At 36.7% G+C, this 21216-nt stretch overlaps 1 protein-coding gene across 1 annotated transcript in view; it reads right to left on the bottom strand.

Annotated features, from left to right (window-relative positions):
• Positions 1–21216, bottom strand: part of LOC138695907 (DNA polymerase theta-like) — a 65390-nt gene that overhangs the window by 21017 nt on the left and 23157 nt on the right. The window contains exons 14-19 of the mRNA XM_069820266.1: positions 19094–19337; positions 14156–17432; positions 11078–11466; positions 10116–10277; positions 4051–4358; positions 949–1163 (exon numbers count right to left, since the gene is read on the bottom strand). Coding sequence (XP_069676367.1) covers positions 949–1163; positions 4051–4358; positions 10116–10277; positions 11078–11466; positions 14156–17432; positions 19094–19337 — 4595 coding nt within the window. The remainder of the gene's footprint in view (positions 1–948; positions 1164–4050; positions 4359–10115; positions 10278–11077; positions 11467–14155; positions 17433–19093; positions 19338–21216) is intronic.

Consider the following 21216-nt stretch of genomic DNA (forward strand, 5'->3'; position numbering starts at 1 on the left):
GGTACGGTCACAGTCTAGTATATACAGTCGCGAAGCTCAATACGTAGTAAATATGCAAACATTAGATAGTTGCTCACCACTAGGATCGCTAATATCGCCTCATTACAGGCAATGCAAAATAGAACCGTCACAGTCTATTGTTTCTAGCACCCTCAGAACTCAAGCTTCGTGACTGTATATAGTAGACTGTCGTACGGTACTATAAATATGCCCATGCATCTTTATTATCACAACCTATTTTAAGTCTACCATAAGGTAAAATAATTAGAGAAGAAACATTTGTAACAGAACAAAAATGAACACAACAGTAGTTATTGAATTGAAGCATGAATATGTAGTGTGTAATACAACCAATACAGTAATAAAATATGATTCACTTATGTTCAAAGATGCAGCTATTGAAAGCCACGTATTCTCCTTCATTTTCTCATCTTTATACGAGGCGCGCCGCTTATCGTAAACGTGAGGATTTTCCTCAACACGCAATATTATAATCAAATCAAATAAAACTTGCTCCATGATGCACAGCACAGAACAAAATACTGCATAGGTTATGTCACGGTCTTCTTACTACAAAATATACGACGACAAAATAGTTTTTAGATGGCAATAGAATGAATCCAGTGGGCTGTGATCGGAAACGTGAACGCCAAAGTTGAAACTTGGCCAACTCTCCGTTCCCGATTCCGGGCTCTGGCAAGCTTTTCGTTAATTGTAAATGCTCACATTTAATTGTACACATTTTAACAATTTTACCGTTTTCGTTTTCGTTCCGATTCTCGTTTCCAGTTTATTGTGAACCAGCCTTAAGATTATCACTTCTCTTAAATGCATATTCCAATTAAAATCGTTACGGACTTCTTTTAATTACTCTAGTTAAGAAGATTACACATAATTTTATCTATACTTTAGCATCTGAAGTACCAGCAGATAAATTATTTTTCCTACCATTGCATGAAGGTTCTTCTCTCTGCCCTCTGGTTCCATAAGCCAATCAGCAACTTTTGGATCGTGCCCTGTGCTGAGATTTACTCTAATGCCACAACATCGAGCTAGAGCTTTCAAGTGTTCCTTAAGATCAAATGCACACACAAGTTGTTTCCCATCCAGCAAGTCTTGGATCAGACTAAGTTTGCATTGCACATTTACACAACTCCGGTCATCTGAAATAAATATATAGGTAATTGAAAGCAAAGTAATTTATAATTAAATACATACAGGAATTATTAGCAGAACAGTGACAACATAGACTCTACATGCCATATACCGAAGTTTAAAACCTTGTGGGCTTAAATGGAAATTTTAGTAAAGTTAAATTATGGTTTATTTAACGACACTCGCAACTGCCAAGGTTATATCAGCATTGCTGGTGTGCCAGAATTTTGTCCCGCAGGAGTTCTTTTTACATGCCAATAAATCTACTGACATGAGACTGTCGCATTTAAGTACACTTAAATGCCATTGACCTGGGGTGGGATTGAACCTGCAACCTCGAGCACAGAAGGCCAACGCTATACCGACTGTACTATCCAGCCCAACAAATTTTAGTAAACGAAGATGGTATTCAGGACAGTCTCTCGTGTGGTATTCCTGTTTCCCCTGCCAACATTCCACTGGGATTGGTGTTATCTGTGCTAAAGGGCCGTGGTCTGATTGGTTAATCGAGAGATGGATAATCGAGGTTCTACTGTATTCATGAACAAAGAGAAATTATATATATATGGGTAGTATATCTACTAGATGGGGCAATAGCATTACTTCTTCATTCACCGCAATCCACAGTTAGAATTTTCTTAGATTAAAATTTTATAGCCCTCAATTACTGATACAACCTTGGCAGGTTCTTAGGAAAATATTTGGGGCTAAGAGGGATGAAGTTACAGGAGAATGGAGAAAGTTACACAACAGAGAGCTGCATGCATTGTATTCTTCACCTGACATAATTAGGAACATAAAATCCAGACTTTTGAGATGGGCAGGGCATGTAGCACGTATGGGCGAATCCAGAAATGCATATAGAGTGTTAATTGGGAGGCCGGAGGGAGAAAGACCTTTAGGGAGGTCGAGACGTAGATGGGAAGATAATATTAAAATGGATTTGAGGGAGGTGGGATATGATGGTAGAGACTGGATTAATCTTGCTCAGGATAGGGACCAATGGCGGGCTTATGTGAGGGCGGCAATGAACCTCCGGGTTCCTTAAAAGCCAATAAGTAAGTAAGTAAGTAAGCCCTCAATTACAATCCAGGCAGCCAGGCAGCTCAGTTGTAGAGTAACTGGTTATGGACTGGAAGGTCCCACATTCAATTCTGGGTGATGGTGGGATTTTTCTCGTTCCAGAAACTTCTACAATGGTCACAAGGTTCACTCAGCCTCCTATCAAACTCAGTACCAGGTCTTTCCCAGGAGTAAAAGGCAGTTGGAGCATTTATTTGTCTATGGTGCTGACCACATCACCTCATTGTAATGTCGAGGTTGTGAAAGCAGGAGCTCTAACTCCATGCCCCCTCCCCTCCAAGCACTTTCATGGTACATAAAAGTGATAGCTAACAGTTAGGATTCAACCCACAATACTGCTATCCAGAAGAAAGTCTGATAACTCTATACAAATGAATATGAAACTAAGTAATAATAATGATAATAATAATAATAATAATAATAATAATAATAATAATAAATAATGGGAAAGTTATTTGATTTATAATCACTGCATTTACTTCCTTCTTAATGTATTCTCTCTCCACAGACTTAATAATAACCTAAAATTAATTCTTCTATCTACAATGTATTACCAGACACATTAAATAGAGTGAAAATTAGATATACACTCGTTTCATAGATATCTACAAGTAATAGAACACACATACACAGTATTGGTAATTGAATTTAAAACCAAACAAATTTGATATTGTATGTCATGACCACTGTCTGCTATATCGCATCCTTAGCTGTGTAAACTGCCTGCTCAATCAAAATTATTTTGCCGCTGGGTGGCAGACAGTGCCCACCGCTATTAACATTACCAGTATATGCAAAGTCACTACCTGCCACCTAGTGTTTACTCGTGCATAAGCACTTGATTGTGCAGGCAATGTAAGCAGCCATAGGATGTGATCCAGCAGGCAGTGGTCATGACTCTTCCTTATTCTTTTGACTGACAAATGAAGAATTTAAATAAGTTAATTTTTTAACTGTGGAATCCCAGGCACCAAGTCACTCAACTGAGTGTGCTCCTTGTATAATGGCAGTTGACTTAATAAAATGTCAACATACGTGCCCAACTTGTAGTCAGGCCACAAAGGGAAAAACACTGGAGGAGGGGAGTTCGATCCAGTGCTGTGGATTGGACTTTGGCGTAGCTCAATTGTGAGAGCGCTTGGTACGTAGAACCAAAGACTCAGGTTCGATTCCCGGCGCCGGAGCGAATTTTTCTCCTCTAATATTAATTGTTACCATAACAGATATATTCTGCAGAACTACAAAAATAATAATCTTTAGTAAAGTAATTTTTTATGTTTTATCTGGAAGAAAACTTTTAGGTCAAACTGTACTATAAAACAAATATTGTAAGTATGTAACATTAAAAATTATCGAACTGTCTTTGTCTATTTAATAAAATCGTCATTCGCATAATGAAAATATACAAGTTGTGCTAAGCTGATCCACATATCAACTTCTCTTAGTGCGCATACCTGATCCCACCATAAAACTAAACATGCATGAAATGGATATTGCACAATGTTTAAAAACAACTGTTAATTTTCATTCAAATAAGGAAAACAACAAACTTTATTCGAGAAATTACTTTTTTTGTTTCCAAATTAATCAATTTTAAATTTTGTAAGTAAGTCAACATACTTTATTAAACAAATCACATTTTTTAAAAGACTGTCAATTTTATATAAACGAAAAAAATTTATAATATAAAATGTTTAACAAATGACTGTTAATTTTTAACAAGACAGAAACGTCTCAAACCATACCAAGTAACAAAGTATTTTGTTTTAAAAATAACTGTGAATTTAACAGTACCGTAATGAGAAATCATACCATTTTTCAGACTGATGTAGAAAACATCTCTTCCACCAAAGCAGAGGGCAACTCCTGACACAAGTTGCTGTCCATAGTGCATAACTTTTTCCTTAACAGTGTTCTCAGATTTCTTTGCTTTTATACCAATTATCCTGGCTCCAATGCTCGGCTTATTAGTGCTTCCAGAGGCACCGGACGAACTGAATTGTTCACAGGCTACAGCTAAGGCCATTTTCGACGAACAAGCACTCTTCAGTTCTGACTGGAATGATGTCCATACTCTTTCGTGTCCACAAACGTCCACTATGTTAATGCTATCCCAGGTCCTACAATTCAAAGGGAAAATCATAACTCATATTTCAAGGAAGTGCACGTTGAAGATATTTTTGGAGGGAATGAAAGGAGGAAATACAATCATCCTACAATGAACAACACTCTAAGAGCACAAGACTTTAAAATTATTGGTGTTGTTGTCATTAATAATAATAATAATAATAATAATAATAATAATAATAATAGTAATAATAATAATAATAATAATAATAATAATAATAATAATAATAATAATAATTAGGAGGCGGATGTTGATGAAAAGTCATCTTCTTATTTTTCACATTAGGACAATGACTATTAATATAGAAATCATTTCTATATTAATATCAACATAAAAAAGTAATTTCTTACATTGCATTTTTTGACGTTTTTGAACTAACAGGTCATTTTTATATTTTCTTCGGTATTTTTTGGTCATTTTTAATACTTTGAAGAACTTTTAGATCATTTGGAGTACCAATAGGTCTGTTAAATCATTTTCTAACCAAATAGGTCAGTAATAATTACCTACTGATTAAGTGAATAACAGTACAGTTTGAGTTTTATAGTTTGGAACAGACTCTAAAGTCCATCCCTCATTCCAATGAACTTCACACAACAGAAGTAATATAAAATGCTTGACAGCAGCTTAGTATAAGTGAAGACTATGACCATTACTGTTCTTTTGTCGGTATGAGGGTGTCTTTAGAATTTATATTTGGAAGGGGGGGAAACTTTCACCAGTCCTGGACAGGACGTTGTGTCCTCAACATGGTTCAGAAGGGATGTTACTGTAGTAGACAGTATTTTTAACACAAAGATTGCAAGAATACACACTGCACCCACAATTTGTTTTGTCATTCACACTCCCTCATCTGGAAGATCTGGTAACAAAAGTGAAGCGTGGAAGGAGAAGGAGACTGAGAATGAAAGCATTGACATGGACCACCTCTGATTGAAACACATTGTAAACCCTCATTAAAATCTATTGTTTTCCCTTAAACTTTCATTTTGTTGCATGTTCTCTCCCTTTATCTTAGCCAAATTCCAGGAAATTGCCTCCTCTCTCCGAGATGTGCAAGGCAGTCATTGAAACAAGGTGACTAATTTTTAAGAAGTTGTGGTGCGGTACTTTGAATAATATTTAAATGTCATTTTCTTTTAATTTTATATAATTTTTCCATTAGTTTAAGGGCATTTTAATGATCATTTTAAGTAGATTTGTAGGTCATCAACATCCGCCCCCTAATTATTATTATTATTATTATTATTATTATTATTATTATTATTATTATTATTATTATTATCATCATCATCATCTTACAAGTATTGTAGACTTCTTTTTGCTGCTGAAGAAACGTTACCGGTACCTTACTTGTTGCAGGTTCAGAGCCACAATCACTGTGATAAACTATAATTATTAAATTCCTATATATTTATTAATGAATATCTGATTATACTGACTGACACACTACGTAATATATTGTAAAATATACGAGAAAGGTAAACAAATTATTAAAGCAGTAGGAAAAATAATTCAGCTAGGAAATCTACTGTCCATAACAGCCATAGATAATAAACCTAATATCGCTTTATCTACTGTGATGGTTATCTAGCATCGAGTGAAATGAAGGTGATAATGTCAGCAAAGTGAGTCCAGGATCCAGCTTCTCAACTGAATAATAACAGGCATTTCCCATATTTATTCTGCATTTAATTTCCTCTCTAGTGTCATTTATATTTGTTACTGTTGCTCCAATATATTTGAATTTTTCCACCTCTTCAAAGCATAAATTTCCAATTTTTATATTTCCATTTCGTACTCTGTTCTGGTTTACTTCCAAACCTATCTCATTACTTGCTTCTAGTAAAACACATACATTTTAGATCTAGATTCATTTTCTGGGCTGAGAGGCCGTGGTCTGTTGGTTGGTTTTCTACCAGACGTTTTGTCTGAAACTGCGGCAGACATCTTCAGTGGAGTGGTATCCGAGGTCGCAAAACTCTTCTCGGCGTATCTGAGGCAACTGATCCTGTGGCTGGTTGTGTGGGCGTATTTATAGTGCAACTAGCGGGCCGAGGCCTGTTGTCGCTGCGGTCCGCGCCGCTTTGTTCGCTGCTCCTGTTCTGGGTTCCGTCCTTTTGTTGTAGTGGCTTCTTATCTGTTCTGTTTAGGACCGGGTAGCAACACTTGCTTAGCTTTATGCCTTCTTCCTTGCGATTAAAGTTGTTGTCATGTTTATAGATTTCGATCGCTTCTCTATGTAGACGGGGGAAGAAGTGCGTCGTCGTGCTCAAGATGTCCGTGTCCTTGAATCGTATGTTGTGATCGCCCTCTTGATAGGCATGTGCTGCCACTGCTGATTTGTCGATCTGTCCTAGGCGGCAATTCCTATTGTGTTCTGTCAGTCTCGTCCTGACGCTCTGCTGTGTAGTACTGATGTAGACCTTCCCACACAAACACGGAATCCTGTAAACTCCGGCAGACAGCTGCTTATCTCGTTTGTCCTTGGATGACCTCAGCATGCTCCGGATTTGCTTAGTCGGCAGGAAGGTCGTTTCCACTTCATGTGTTGGTACCCGGTCCTAAACAGAACAGATAAGAAGCCACTACAACAAAAGGACGGAACCCAGAACAGGAGCAGTGAACAAAGTGGCGCAGACCGCAGCGACAACAGGCCTCGGCCCGCTAGTTGCACTATAAATACACCCGCACAACCAGCCACAGGATCAGTTGCCTCAGGTATCCCAAGAAGAGTTTTGCGACCTCGGATACCACTCCACTGAAGATGTCTGCCACAGTTGCAGACGAAACGTCTGGTAGAAAACCAACCAACAGACCACGGCCTCTCAGCCCAGAAAATGTATCTAGATCTATAGACTCCGGCCGTGAAAGCCTACACTACAATACATACGTTTTATCAGGTATTTTAAACATTTCATGGAAAAACTTAGAAAAAATGAGTTTTTTTCTTGTATCAAGCAAGAGAGTTTAGTTAGATTAGTTAGGTCACGTGAAAATAAAATTATGCATCGTTTTAAGCCTATGTCATTACATAATGTTTGTGTATTCTTCTGAATATTCGCATGTTTTGGGAAAATTAATGATCTGAACGAGAGAGATGGAGTTAATGACGAAGATCAATTACCAGTAACAGTGACAAAGTCCACCACTGTGGAGTAATGGTCAGCAAGTCTGGCTAGGAAACGAGCGGGCCTGCATTCAAATCCTGGTTGGGACAAGTTACCTGGTTGGAGTTTTTTTCCGGGGGTTTCCCTCAACCAATTGAAACAGAATTGCTAGGTAACTTTCGGCATTGGACCTCGGACTATTTCGCCATCATTAATTCACATATCATCATCATCCATACAATAACCTGGGTTAAGTTCATGGTGCAGTGTGCTGTACTTGTACAAGAGCGCAGCCGTTTGGCTACCCAATCATTCACAGAATAGGAGTGGTAAGCACAATAAGCCTCAGCTGCAGTGTAAGCCTTAAGGTACGGTCACACGTCACTACTTTTGCAGCGCTGCAGTACAAAAAACTGCGCAACTCTCGTACTGCGACGTGTGAACAACGGTGCAACCTGAAAAGTAGCGGCTGCCGAACCTGCTGCGCACTACTTTTCCATGCTGCGCGCAGCTTAAAAGTAGCGACGTGTGAACAGGGTTCTCAGGGTTGCAGCCGCAGCATTTTTGATATCGGTTTTGTTGAAACTTTTGCTGAGGTTGCGACCAGTGTTGCCACCCAAATGTGCCAATTATACTTTTATTGTTTGGATGTATTTTAATGTTAGATGTGATGAAAATAAATTATTTGTAACAGTTATTAAATGCACAACACAGTCTGAGCATATTTGCTGACGATATAATTCACTTTTTTAATTTTCTGTTGAGTAGTTTCAAACAGGAGGGTTGCCAACATTGATTACATGAATATGCTGTTGGTTATCATTTAAGTATATAGGCGTTTTTAAAAGCTTTATAGTAAAAATAATGCCAATTTCTGGATACTAGTTAGGACAGAAAAGCAAATAATAGATAAGTAAGCTTTCGCATGAGTTTATTAATAATGCGAACATAACCACAATATGTATATTGAGAAGTCAACACGGAGATGGAAACCTGCAGCATGACTGCAGCTGCAAAAGTAGTGCCTTGTGTGTGAACAGACTCGCAATCTCCAGTTGCAACTTTTGCTGCACTCGGGTTACGCAGCACGAAAAGCAGCATGCAGCATGCTACTTTTGCCTTACATGTGAACACGACATGCAACTTTTGCAGCTGCAGTACAAAAGTTGCGCAGCAAAAGTAGCGACGTGTGACCGTACCTTTAGGGTCCCTCCACCGTACAAGAGGGAAAAAAAAGTGATAAAAGAGCAACTCAATACGTACTATAATGTGCCTTTTTTTTATGAATACAGGTATGTATCACTAGTTGCAGATGTCCCGCAAAATCATTGATTCTACTGTATACTTATAATTAATTAAGTTATTATTCTAAAATACATCAGTTATTCATAGATTTCAAAAAGGCATATGACTCGGTTAAGAGGGAAGTATTATATGATATTCTTATTGAATTTGGTATTTCCAAGAAACTAGTTCGATTAATTAAAATGTGTCTCAAACATACAGCAGAGTCCGTATAGGTCAGTTTCTATCTGATGCTTTTCCAATTCACTGCGGGCTAAAGCAGGGAGATGCACTATCACCTTTACTTTTTAACTTCGCTTTAGAATATGCCATTAGGAAAGTTCAGGATAACAGGCAGGGTTTAGAATTGAACGGGTTACATCAGCTTCTTGTCTATGCGGATGATGTGAATATGTTAGGAGAAAATCCACAAACGATTAAGGAAAACACGGGAATTTTACTGGAAGCAAGTAAAGCGATCGGTTTGGAAGTAAATCCCGAAAAGACAAATTATATGATTATGTCTCGTGACCAGAATATTGTACGAAATGGAAATATAAAAATTGGAGATTTATCCTTCGAAGGGGTGGAAAAATTCAAATATCTTGGAGCAACAGTAACAAATATAAATGACACTCGGGAGGAAATTAAACGCAGAATAAATATGGGAAATGTGTGTTATTATTCAGCTGAGAAGCTTTTATCATCTAGTCTGCTGTCAAAAAATCTGAAAGTTAGAATTTATAAAACAGTTATATTACTGGTTGTTCTGTATGGTTGTGAAACTTGGACTCTCACTCTGAGAGAGGAACATAGGTTAAGGGTGTTTGAGAATAAGGTGTTTAGGAAAATATTTGGGGCTAAGCGGGATGAAGTTACAGGAGAATGGAGAAGGTTACGCAACGCAGAACTGCACGCATTGTATTCTTCACCTGACATAATTAGGAACATTAAATCCAGACGTTTGAGATGGGCAGGACATGTAGCACGTATGGGCGAATCCAGAAATGCATATATATTGTTAGTTGGGAGACCGGAGGGAAAAAGACCTTTGGGGAGGCCGAGACGTAGATGGGAGGATAATATTAAAATGGATTTGAGGGAGGTGGGATATGATGATAGAGACTGGATTAATCTTGCACAGGATAGGGACCGATGGTGGGCTTATGTGAGGGCGGCAATGAACCTTCGGGTTCCTTAAAAGCCATTTGTAAGTAAGTAAGTATTATTCTAAAAAGAAAATATTAAACAAACATTAAAGCAATCTGAAAATTACTATATTGGAGTAAATTTTTACATTTCTTACTTTAATTAGATAACAAGATCAATTTTATGAGCACAAAGTCATTACTTACATGGATCTCTTGGCAGTATCTTTGTTCTTCTTCTTCTTCTTGTCTTCATTGTTTCTCGTATTTTTGGTAGGAACATTTTTCTTCTGGTGGGAATGAGTTGGACTCCTCGATGCACTTCTCAGGTCTCTCTCAGATAACCTCATTCTCACTCCTTCTAGTGTGCTACAATCCATGTAAACACACAATATTGTCATAGGTAATACCAGTCATTTCTGTAAGTTTATATGCATTAATTTTACGTGTACAAAAGAGTTCTTTTTAATAACACACTATTATCAACACTTCTAAGAATCTAATTTTCTTTTCAGGTAACTTACAAATTGCGATCTAGTACTTCTAGTCCTACTGAGTTCCACTTTTTCGAATATGTTACAATTGCATAAAAAGATGGAGAAGGGTGTGCAGCCTGATAAGCCTGGTAGCCAACACTGTTTTGAACTTAAGTCACTTATGGCCGGTTTGTCCAAGTATTGTTAGAACACTTAACGGCTGTTAAAACTTCAACAGTTTGTTAAATACAGTTTTTCCATTTGTTCAACACCAGTTTGGCTTAACAGATTCTTAACCGTTAGTCTTATAAAATTAACAAAGAGACACAACAGCAATGATCAAGGTGGTATAAGGGCACCTTGTGTATCAATTTGCTATTTTTATACTACCAACCCCGACCTCATTACTGTCACACCCAACACTGCTACCGCCACTGCCACCATTCCTCCCCCCACCACCACCAACCAAATAAATGAAGGCGAAAACTCGCGCACAGGAGAGACAAGAGAGACTTGTTGCTGTAATGCTATCAGACTTACATTGTGTACTCAACAACATTTTTGCTACTAATGCTATCAATATCAGTAATTTACTTTTCATATTGGTGCTACTTCCTGGCGAATGAAATGTCACCCACTAATGTTTTTGCCTTCATTTGTGAAGTTGGGTCTAAAAAATTAAAAATGGTATACCGTTTCTTTCCTGTTTCATCATCACCTTGTGATGACGTAATTAGATCGTCCTCTGCTTCCTCATCTGAGCTGTCACTGGCAAATTGTAAGATTTTGTTAGCTCTTGTTGCCTTGGACACAGTTGAACTGTTTGTATTACTTTCTTTAAGAAATGGAGTTTTTGCATTGGAGCAAAATGGAGAAATCTTTTCCTTAACTTCCATTAGTCTTTCCCTTTGTCCTTTTGAGGGAGACTGATCACATCTATTAGCAAGATGTGAAGGAACTGTTGGTTCTAGTCTTAGATTCTTCGAAGTTATAACAGGCCTTGCCTTTACTTTAGAATTCTCACCAGAAATGACAGAAACATTTTCAGACAAAACTTTCGAAGTTTGTCTTCTAGTAGTTACCTGCAAGAAGATAACAAATTAAATTTCAATTAATTTAATTTACATAAGAATTACATATACATGTACAGTATAAATAAAGAATTATTATTATTATTATTATTATTACACATAAGTACACAACTTGAAGGTTAGAAAATACTCCATGGAGAGATTTTTTTAAAACAGAGTGGATTTACCAGCATAATTCTACATAAACAAACCTGTATTTTGCATTGCTTTATACTGTGAGTTGTTAGTGAATTATTCTTTTGAGTGCCTTTAATGGAGTAAAACATTTGTTCTGGACTAAGGCATCTAAACATAGTGTTGATCATAAGTGTTGTGGAAAAGCAGATGAAGTCAAAAGAATAATAAGCAAATAGTGAAGAAGTACAAAGTATAGTATAGTTTACATCAACTTCTGCATATAAATTTAATGTTGGAAAGACACAAGTTTATGAAATTATGAAATAGAAAATTAATTTTTAAATGATAAGACTGAAACCTGTTTTGTTTAGTATGATCATTCTTTCCCCCCCTCCCCCCATTTCATTCTGATGTTGCATTACGTTTTAAATTATGTTGTAACTTATTTATGGAGGTATTTTTCACATACTGAAAATAAAAAAGAGAGAAATGCATTGTTTCTTTCTTTACTGTAATGCCTTATGGTAAGACACACTATCCTAACATTATTCTTATGTCACGTTTCTATTTCATGGAGTGAAGTAACATGGCATTTCTAACTTTCTACCACTCAACAGTCACGGCTTTCCTCTATTCACAAAAATTGTTTTGTTAATAGTATAATTTTGCTTTGTTGTACTTTGCTTCACATTGTGTCCCCGAAATAGTGTAATCAAAGTTGGTGAATCTAAAAATATTAAAAGTCATTCACTATGAGTGGCATCTACACCCAATCACTTCGGTGCTTCAGTGATTATCTTACTTTCCATTGGATACGAAGTTTGCAGCATAAACCTGGCCGAGGGAAATAAGAACCCTTAGTATGGCAATTCTGTTAGCCTGATATCACATTCTGCGAAGATTCTCCTGCAAATACTGAATAGGCGTTTATATTGTAACGTGGAAGGATAGCTGGAAGAAGAGCAGTTTGGCTTCAGGAAGAGAAAAGGTACGAGAGATGCAATTGGACTGCTACGAAAAATCAGCGAAAGATACCTAAAGAAGAATAAAGAAATGTATGTAGTATTTGTGGATCTAGAAAAGATTTTTGACAGAGTGGATTGGCAAATCTGGCTTTCGGGTAAAGCTCCCTGTGAAATTGTTCAACAATGGATTGGAATCAACTGATGGGGATCCCTAAGAAAATTGGTGTGGATTGGAAAGAGAGAAGGCTGTTCAGTAACCTTTATATTATACGAGTCAAAGTCAGGATAGGAGAAGAAATGTCAGAAGGAAGTGAAATAGGGAGAGGAGTACGACAAGGAAGCCCTTTATCACCTACTCTGTTCAACATCTACTTGGAGGATTTAGTGAAGAACTGTTTTCAGAACACGAGAGGAGTGATAGTAGGAGGAAGAAGAATAAATTGCATAAGATTTGCTGATGATATGGCATTGCTAGCAGAAGAGGAAACGATACTAAGGGATATGCTAGTGGAGCTAAATGGCAACTGTGAGGAGTATGAGATGAAGATAAATGCAAATAAGACGAAGACCATGATCATAGGAAGAAAAGTAAAGAAGCGAACTTGCGAATTCTAAATGAGGAGAAGAGTAAGTGATACTTGGGGTGTACTATAAGCAGTAACATGAGCTGCTGCCAGGAAGTCAAAAGGAGGATAGCAATAGCCAAGGAAGCTTTTAATAGAAAAAGGAGCATCTTCTGCGTAAGTATGAAAAAAGAACTAAGGAAGAGACTAGTGAAGTGCTTTGTGTGGAGTGTGGCATTGTATGGGGCAGAAACATGAACATTACGACGAAATGAAGAGAAGTGAATAGAAGCATTTGAAATGTGGATATGGAGAAGAATGGAACGTGTGAAATGGACAGACAGAATAAGAAATGAAGCTGTGTTGAAAAAAGTGGGTGAAAAAAGAATGATGCTGAAACTGATCTGGAGGAGAAAAAGTAATTGGTTGGTCACTGGATGAAAAGAAATTGTCTACTGAAGGATGCACTGGAAGAAATGGTGAATGGGAGAAGAGTTCAGGACAGAAGAAGATATCAGATGGTAGACGACATTAAGATATATAGATCATATTCGGAGACAAAGAGGAAGGCAGAAAATATGAAAGATTGGAGAAAGATGGGTTTGCAGTGAAAAACCTGCCCTTGAGCAGAACACTATGAATATTAATGAGTATAACATTCTTTGGAAAATAAATAAAGCTGGGAGGTCCTGTGTTGTAGAATACAGCACGTAAAAGAACCCTGTTCCTGACAGAAGATTGGCCAACATCGAAATATGAAGGTAGCACAAGGAGCTCATATTAGTAGTCTAAATTAGTGTGGGTTTGTCGCACCCTCCATCCCTGATCCATACCATATCATATCATACCCCTAACCACTTTATCGACACTTCCAAGAAAAGTAGTTCTTCTGAATGCCTACTCAAGATTTTTTTGTAGTATACACAGAGCATTGTGGTTTAGGTATACACGAGATTTATTTCACATTTTTCATCTTAATTGTTTAGTGCATGGGTGTGACTTATATACACAAATACAGCATATAACTTTACAAACCTCAGACAAGTTTCTTTGAGAATCCTTGTTTTCTTTATTTTGTTGAGCTGCCAGAAGTCGTGGAGATTTTCTCCTGCAATTTGAGGACGTTGTTAATGATGGCAATACCTTTCCATCTATTGTGCTATTAGTATCACCATCTCCATTAACATCCACTACTGACAGTTTGTCTCTCAGGTTATTATTTGGACTCTGCTTCTCCTCTGCATCTGCTGTTGATGACTTGCATCCTGGTTCTTCTTCCCAGCAAGAGTTGAATGCACCTTCAAGAAGTGAATCACTGAACAAACAGGGAGACTGTACATCTCCAGCATTCTTTGTCAATTCCTGATCATCTTCAAGTTTAACTTCTCTAGAATTTGATTTATCACATTTAACAGCAACCTCAGATGCAATTGGCAGAATATTTTCAATATGACTAGAGTTAGCATCTACGTTTTGTTTGTCTTTTTTATCATGGTTTTCTTCACTATCAGAACTCAACTCCCAATACGTATTAAAAGCTTTTTCAAAAAAGGAATCTGTCATAACTTCATCATTTTCATCAACTGGTTTGTCATTAATTTCAGGTTCCTCCATATGCAGTTGATCAATGCCAATTACTCTCAACTTCTCATTCTGAAATTCACCATTCTTATCTGCACTCAATTTTTTTAGTCTCTTGCTTTTACTAGGAACAATTTCATTGCTTTCTATTTGTAAATCTCTAGATTCCATCTTGTCTTCGAAATTGGTTTCACCTTCAACAATTGTGTCTGTAAAAATTTCATTGGATATTCTTTTCTCTTTACTATTTATAAATTCATTTTCAGAATAATTAGAATCACTTGGAAGTTTATAATTATTTACACACAGTTCCTTAGGAGACTCCTTATTGAAAATAATGCCAATGTTTTCCACTTTTATATCCGGACACTTAATTTTGTCTTCAAAACTAGCTCCCTCTTGAACAACCAAGTTTGCAGGAGTAAGATCAGCTACTCTTTTTCGTTTGGCACTTATAAATTTATTTTCAGAATAATTACAATCACCTGGAAGTTCAGAATCTTTATTTACATGCAATTTCATTATGGACTTATTTTCGTTTACCATTTTAAAATCCGAAGATTCAGTTTTGTCCTCAAAACTACCTTCATCTTCAATCATGTTCGTAGAAATTTCGTTAGAAACTCTTTTTCGTTTACAGTTTCTAAATCTATTTTCAGAATAACTCGAGTCACTTGTTACAGATATTTTTCTTTTTTTATTTAGACTTTTTCCAGTACTTTTTTTACTCTTTTGTGATTTTAGAAGTAAACTGCTCTTTAAGTTGTAAATTGGTGGAGATATCAGGCCCTTTTTTATTTCAAAACTGGATTCAATACATGGCATGGTAGTTTGCTCAGCAAAAGAATGAAAAATAATTTCTTCTGAATTAACACTGTGATCAACCGAAAACTCATTCCCAATGGAATCGTAACTCAAACCTTCTGATTTGCGCATAGAATCAGAATCGAAAGCTTTACCTGCTTTCAAATGAAGAGAATCTAATTTTCTATTGCTCTCCCATTTCATAACATCACGAGCAGTGACTATACCCACTGGAAAATCATGCAGAAGTTTATGATTCATAAATGACACATTTCCTTCTTCTGTAATCTCTGTACTATTTCCTTTGGCTTCATTTTTCATACATTCTAATATTGACTCACTACTTTTGAAACACAATGAATTGTGTGTAACTAATTTAGAAGTCCCGTTTTCAGCAATGACATGTGATATTTTGCCATTATAGTTTTCCTCATAACTCTGCTGATCAGATGGGCTTATATGTTTATCTATAAAATCATTTTCAATTGGAAATTGGGGAATATTTTTACCTTTTTCTCTTGTTTCATTTGTGTCATAACAGACACCCAAGACTTTGTCAAGTTGTGTATCTACTACTAAGCTTTCACCAAATAAATTTTGGCTCTGGCTATTAATTTCTGTACATTTTTCTTCTGAAGGAGTAGAAACTAAGTCTACTACATCATACTGTCTTTTGTTTGTACACGTGTCTACAGTTTCTTGAGCCATGTTTTGCGTATTTTGACATATTTTTGGTGGTGTATTTGTATTCTTGTTAGAATCATTACCACATTCTCTCAAGATATCCTTTTGCATATTATTGACATTACACTGTGAAATGTTAACATTAACATTATCAATAATGTCTATTTGTTCATTTCCTTCTTTTGATGTACTTTCTGGCATTATAAGAGATGATAAGAAATTTTTTCGAAATTGGTTCTTGCTATCGTTTATATTTGAGGTAGCTTCTCTTCCAGTAGAATTTTCCCCTATCTCCTCTTTGCTTATGATAGCATTAGTGATATTTTCAAGCCTTTGTGTTTTTTCATGTATCTTACTGTCTGATATTTCAATAGGAGAACCAAAATAATCCATAGTCAGGTCTTTTGTTGTACTCTCTGAACAAGTCACATTACTAGATGTTTCAAGGAGTGCAGGTGATAAACTGAGAATATTCTGGTCTCCTTTATTTTGTTCCTCACATATTGAAGTTTCAGAAATGTTACTTTCATCTTGGGGCAGACTGACGACTTTCTTTGAATGACTACAGTTTGTAGTTTCATACTGAGAATTTTTTGTTTTATTACAAACAATGTCAGGTGATTCATCAGTTGTAAGACTTTCAGATTTCTTTAATACAGCTCTTTGTTTCGTTTTCCTAACCCTACCATTCATATTACCTCTTTTCGATTGCTTTTTCTTGCCTAACCTAGAACGAATTCGCCGACTTTTGTCTTTGTGTGAAGTTTTGGTGTTGATAAAACTTGAAATTGGTGAAGATGAGAGGCAATCTTCATCGCTTATAAGGGATGACCTCCGTTTGGTAAGCTTTTTTTCTTTATCTTCCGATGGAGTAGAATGACTTGAACACTTGTTTTCAAAGTTTATGTGGTCAGGACTTGAATCCATTGGTTTTGACTGAATATATGAGGGTAATTGATTGGGGGGTGGAATTTCTTTCTTGGATTTCTGCATGGGATGGATTTCTGAAACACTGTTTTGTACTGACAGAGATGGGCTCTCATAACCTGATGAATCACTCTCTTGGCAATCCCATTTTGCATCCACCAAACCTAATTCTTTCTGAAGGAAGGAACGTGCATCAGATATTAACATAGACGCAGCTTCTCTTTCTGTTATACCCTGACGTCCAGTAATCCATACGTTTCTCAGTTTATTGCGCTGTTTTGTATCAAAAGACGTTTCACCATTCAGCTCTTTGCAACTGAAACAAAAGAAAATACTTTAATGTGACTAACAATTTAAAAAGTGTAGCCACAAGAAGAAAAAAACAAACAAGAAAAACCTTCCAAAATCTTTACTTCGAAACCCCTTTGAAATGATGTATACAGGTAAGAAAAAGTTAAATACTAGACGTTAGCTCGAATATGAAGCATAAGACATAAAACACATCTTAAAAATAACTTAAGAGAAGTCTTTTCATCAAACTTTTGGAATACACGTGCTTAACTGATACAGCTCTCCATGGTGCTTACCTTTTCCTCAATCTAAACATTCTGTTTTAAACTTTAATATGTATGAAGTATCTAATGCCTACCCACTTCACTTGTGTGATTCGGGTTCCACATATTGCGGATAGATGACAGGAATATGACTCATTTTTCAAGTTGCACACCACTTCAGTGGGCTACGATGTACATGATGAATATCTGTGGAGAGTTATGTCATGTACTAGGGTGAGTGCATGTGTATGTGTTCATGTAAGTATAATGTAGGAAATGTGTGAGAATGATGATGAAGAGTATAAGGGAGAAGAGGAAATCCAGTGCTGGCACATAGCCTACTCCAGTCAAATAGCACCCAGAGGGCCGTCAGGCTTAATGTCCCGGTCTGACGGACGAATCATTGTCAACAGTAACATATGCCTTCTCTTCATATGCACTGCGGACAGATTTGGGATTTAATCTAGGCATATTTGTACACAATCTAGTGATTAGAAGTTGTGCACTGCCATTTCTCCTAGTCCCAAGGTAGAAATTTTATATGAAAATTTCTGACCCTACTGGGAATCGAACCCAGCTCAAAACCTCGCACACATACAACCCCGTGGAAAAATGAAAATCATGGATCAAGACCGGCCACCTATTTCAAGCGGCGGAACACAGCTCACCACCCACCAAACATTACACGGCGAAGTGGAAAACAGCATGAAAACACATATTTCCCAGCACCGGATTGGTTGAACTGCTAGCCAATCCCAGATCACCTGACACAACCCGACTATAAAAATAGACGACTTTCTGACCACGACTATCAGTAACCCTGAAAATGGCTGCAAAGTCAGCAGCCGAAAACTTGGAACATTTCCACGTCTTCATTCGGCTGATAGCCCACGAAACCATTATAGTGTAAACAGATGTTTGGGATTGACCAAATATTAGTCATTCAGGAAAAATTTACCAGGACATGATCCAGCAAGAATGACAATTAGCAGAATTTCGACGAGAATTAAATTTATTGATATTAAATAGTGAGCAATGAGCATTGAACTTAGAGTTTTAGTTTCTAAGTTACGACATCATAAATTAAGAAAAAAAATTTATTTTTTGTTTATTACTTTTATTACTTTTTTTTCAATATATGTATTAATTTTACCTCTGTGGCGCCACCTGAAGATGAAACTTGATCAAGATCAGCTTTTGTAGAGATACTTATCTAAGCAGAAGGCAGTTATTGTGAATATTATAAAATAAAAAGTTGCCCTATTTCACTCCACCCTAATGTGGTCAGTTTTATAAAATTGTATTGGAATGCAATACAAACAGGATAACATAAAGTCAGTACTATTTGGATAGAGAATTTAAATCTGTTGCCAACCAGGTCTAATCTAGATTGGTCATGAAAAAAGAAGAAAAGAAAAAAAACCTTTGAAAAGGCACAGCTGTGTGCAGTGTATTTTCCACAGTACAGACATCAGCAGCTGCGAGGTCAGCAAGGGATGTAATGCCCTCATCAAACAGAGCCCGTGCTCTTGGTCCGTTCAATGTGTCCAGCCTCATCAAGTCAATGAGTTCTCGCTGGACACCAAACTGAAGACGATCTTGAAACTGGGACACTAGCAGCTCCACACTGGACCAGCCAAGACGGCGGCAGAATGCTGTTACCATGCCTGCAAGAAGTAAGTGCCATACCAGAGTCAGAAACGTAATATTCATTTAATATATACCGTATTTACCTGTGTAATAGACGCACTTTTTTTTTTTCGATTTTTATAACAAAAAACTTGTGTGCGTCCTTTATGTGAGGAAAAAAATTTTTGTGGAAAAAAAAGAACATGCATTACAGGTGCACCAGCTCGAATGCTGAAATAATCTATAGAATATGTAATGATATATGGGCCGATTGCATCGCACTTAAGACGATCGATAGTTATAGCAGCAGTTGTATAAACAGATGATAACTTATAACAATGAATACAGCGACAATAAGACAAGATACTTTATTGTTATTATTAACACCAGCTTTACCTCATTCACTGACAGGTTCAGCATCACTGCAGATGTCCTAAGAATACTGCATTATATATTGGAGAGTTGTGAAGAGATTTATTAAATCTACATACTTAGACTTCAACAAACAAAATTTGATAACTCAATCCCAAGGGAAAAAATGGAACTCTCTGCATCAAAATCCACAGTTAATTCCCGATTTACCACGAAAATCGTCTGTAGCTGCATTTAGATTGGCAACAGGCCATGATTGTTTGGCCAAACACCTGCATAGAATTGGAATATATCAGTCCCCTAACTGCCCATTGTGCAACTCAAACCAAGAAATGGATTCGGAACACTTCAAAATCTGTGCTTCAGTGGCTAGTCATGATAATATCTTTGAAAAATATTGGAGTGCAAGAGGTCAAATGACTTTATTGTCAAACGCCTGGCATTAGAAAACAACAACAACATATTGGAGAGTACCTATATTTTGCGTGCAAAAAAAAAGAACCAATCACGATTGCAGTAGTACCATGCATTATTGTTTAAAAAATTGAATTTAAATATAAGTAGTGCACCCAATCTTACGACTTTCGATATTATTAAAACAATCTTTGTTTAAAATAAGATGTATCTATTATGCGGGGAATTTTTTTAAATTTTAACGCGAAAAATTGGAGTCCATCCATTATGCTGGGGCGTCCATTACGAGAGTAAATACGATATGTGGGTGCAGATGTTTCTGGAATTGAAGACCTCCCTCGAATAAGGGTGTAACCAACAAATCTATAACACACTTTTCAGGAGAAAAAAAATAATGTCATGGGTATATTTCTTTAGACTTATATTTATTAGGAATGGTTACATTTATTTATTGTTATAAATTAATGCTTCAAAATTACTTTTTCCACCGAAGTCACATTTTTCATTAATTTGATGTTACACCCTTTTTCGAGGGAGTCCTTCAATTAGACCACTGCTATGCATGACAGTATTTGGTCGCATAGGAACAGACTATAAGCACCTTTCTCAGAAAAGTGCATTCATATATCAAACGACTAATATATCCACGTGGGTAAATAAGCTCGTTCTTGCAGAAGAATAACAGAGCCATGGAACTACAAGTGGAGAAATCAAGTGACTATCTTGCAATGCAAGTGCACAATATTAAAGTTTGTCGACTGTATTTTAGCAGAATAGAGGCCAACTACTTCTCAATAAGAACACAGCTAAATGTCTGATTAACAAAATTATTTTCTTTTTTTTCGTTGTTGGTAACTCTATAGCATCAATTACTGCTTTATGGTTGTGCTAACTGATGGAGTTACTTATCAACAACGTGATGTTCAAACTTGTGTTCAGGTTACTGCCCAGCAACAGTCCTGATATATTGTATTTTAATTATAGTTTTGAAGATTGGCTAATTAATATTAACCTGGCACACTTTCAATCACACTCACATTCATACAAATTTCCAAACTCTAGATACCCAGGTAATTTTTTTTCTTGAAAAAAATTCACTGAGAGTCGAGCCCAGAAGTCGAACCCGGGACC

This window comes from Periplaneta americana, chromosome 3 (assembly GCF_040183065.1).
Source record: "Periplaneta americana isolate PAMFEO1 chromosome 3, P.americana_PAMFEO1_priV1, whole genome shotgun sequence".
Taxonomy (NCBI): Eukaryota; Metazoa; Arthropoda; class Insecta; order Blattodea; family Blattidae; genus Periplaneta; species Periplaneta americana.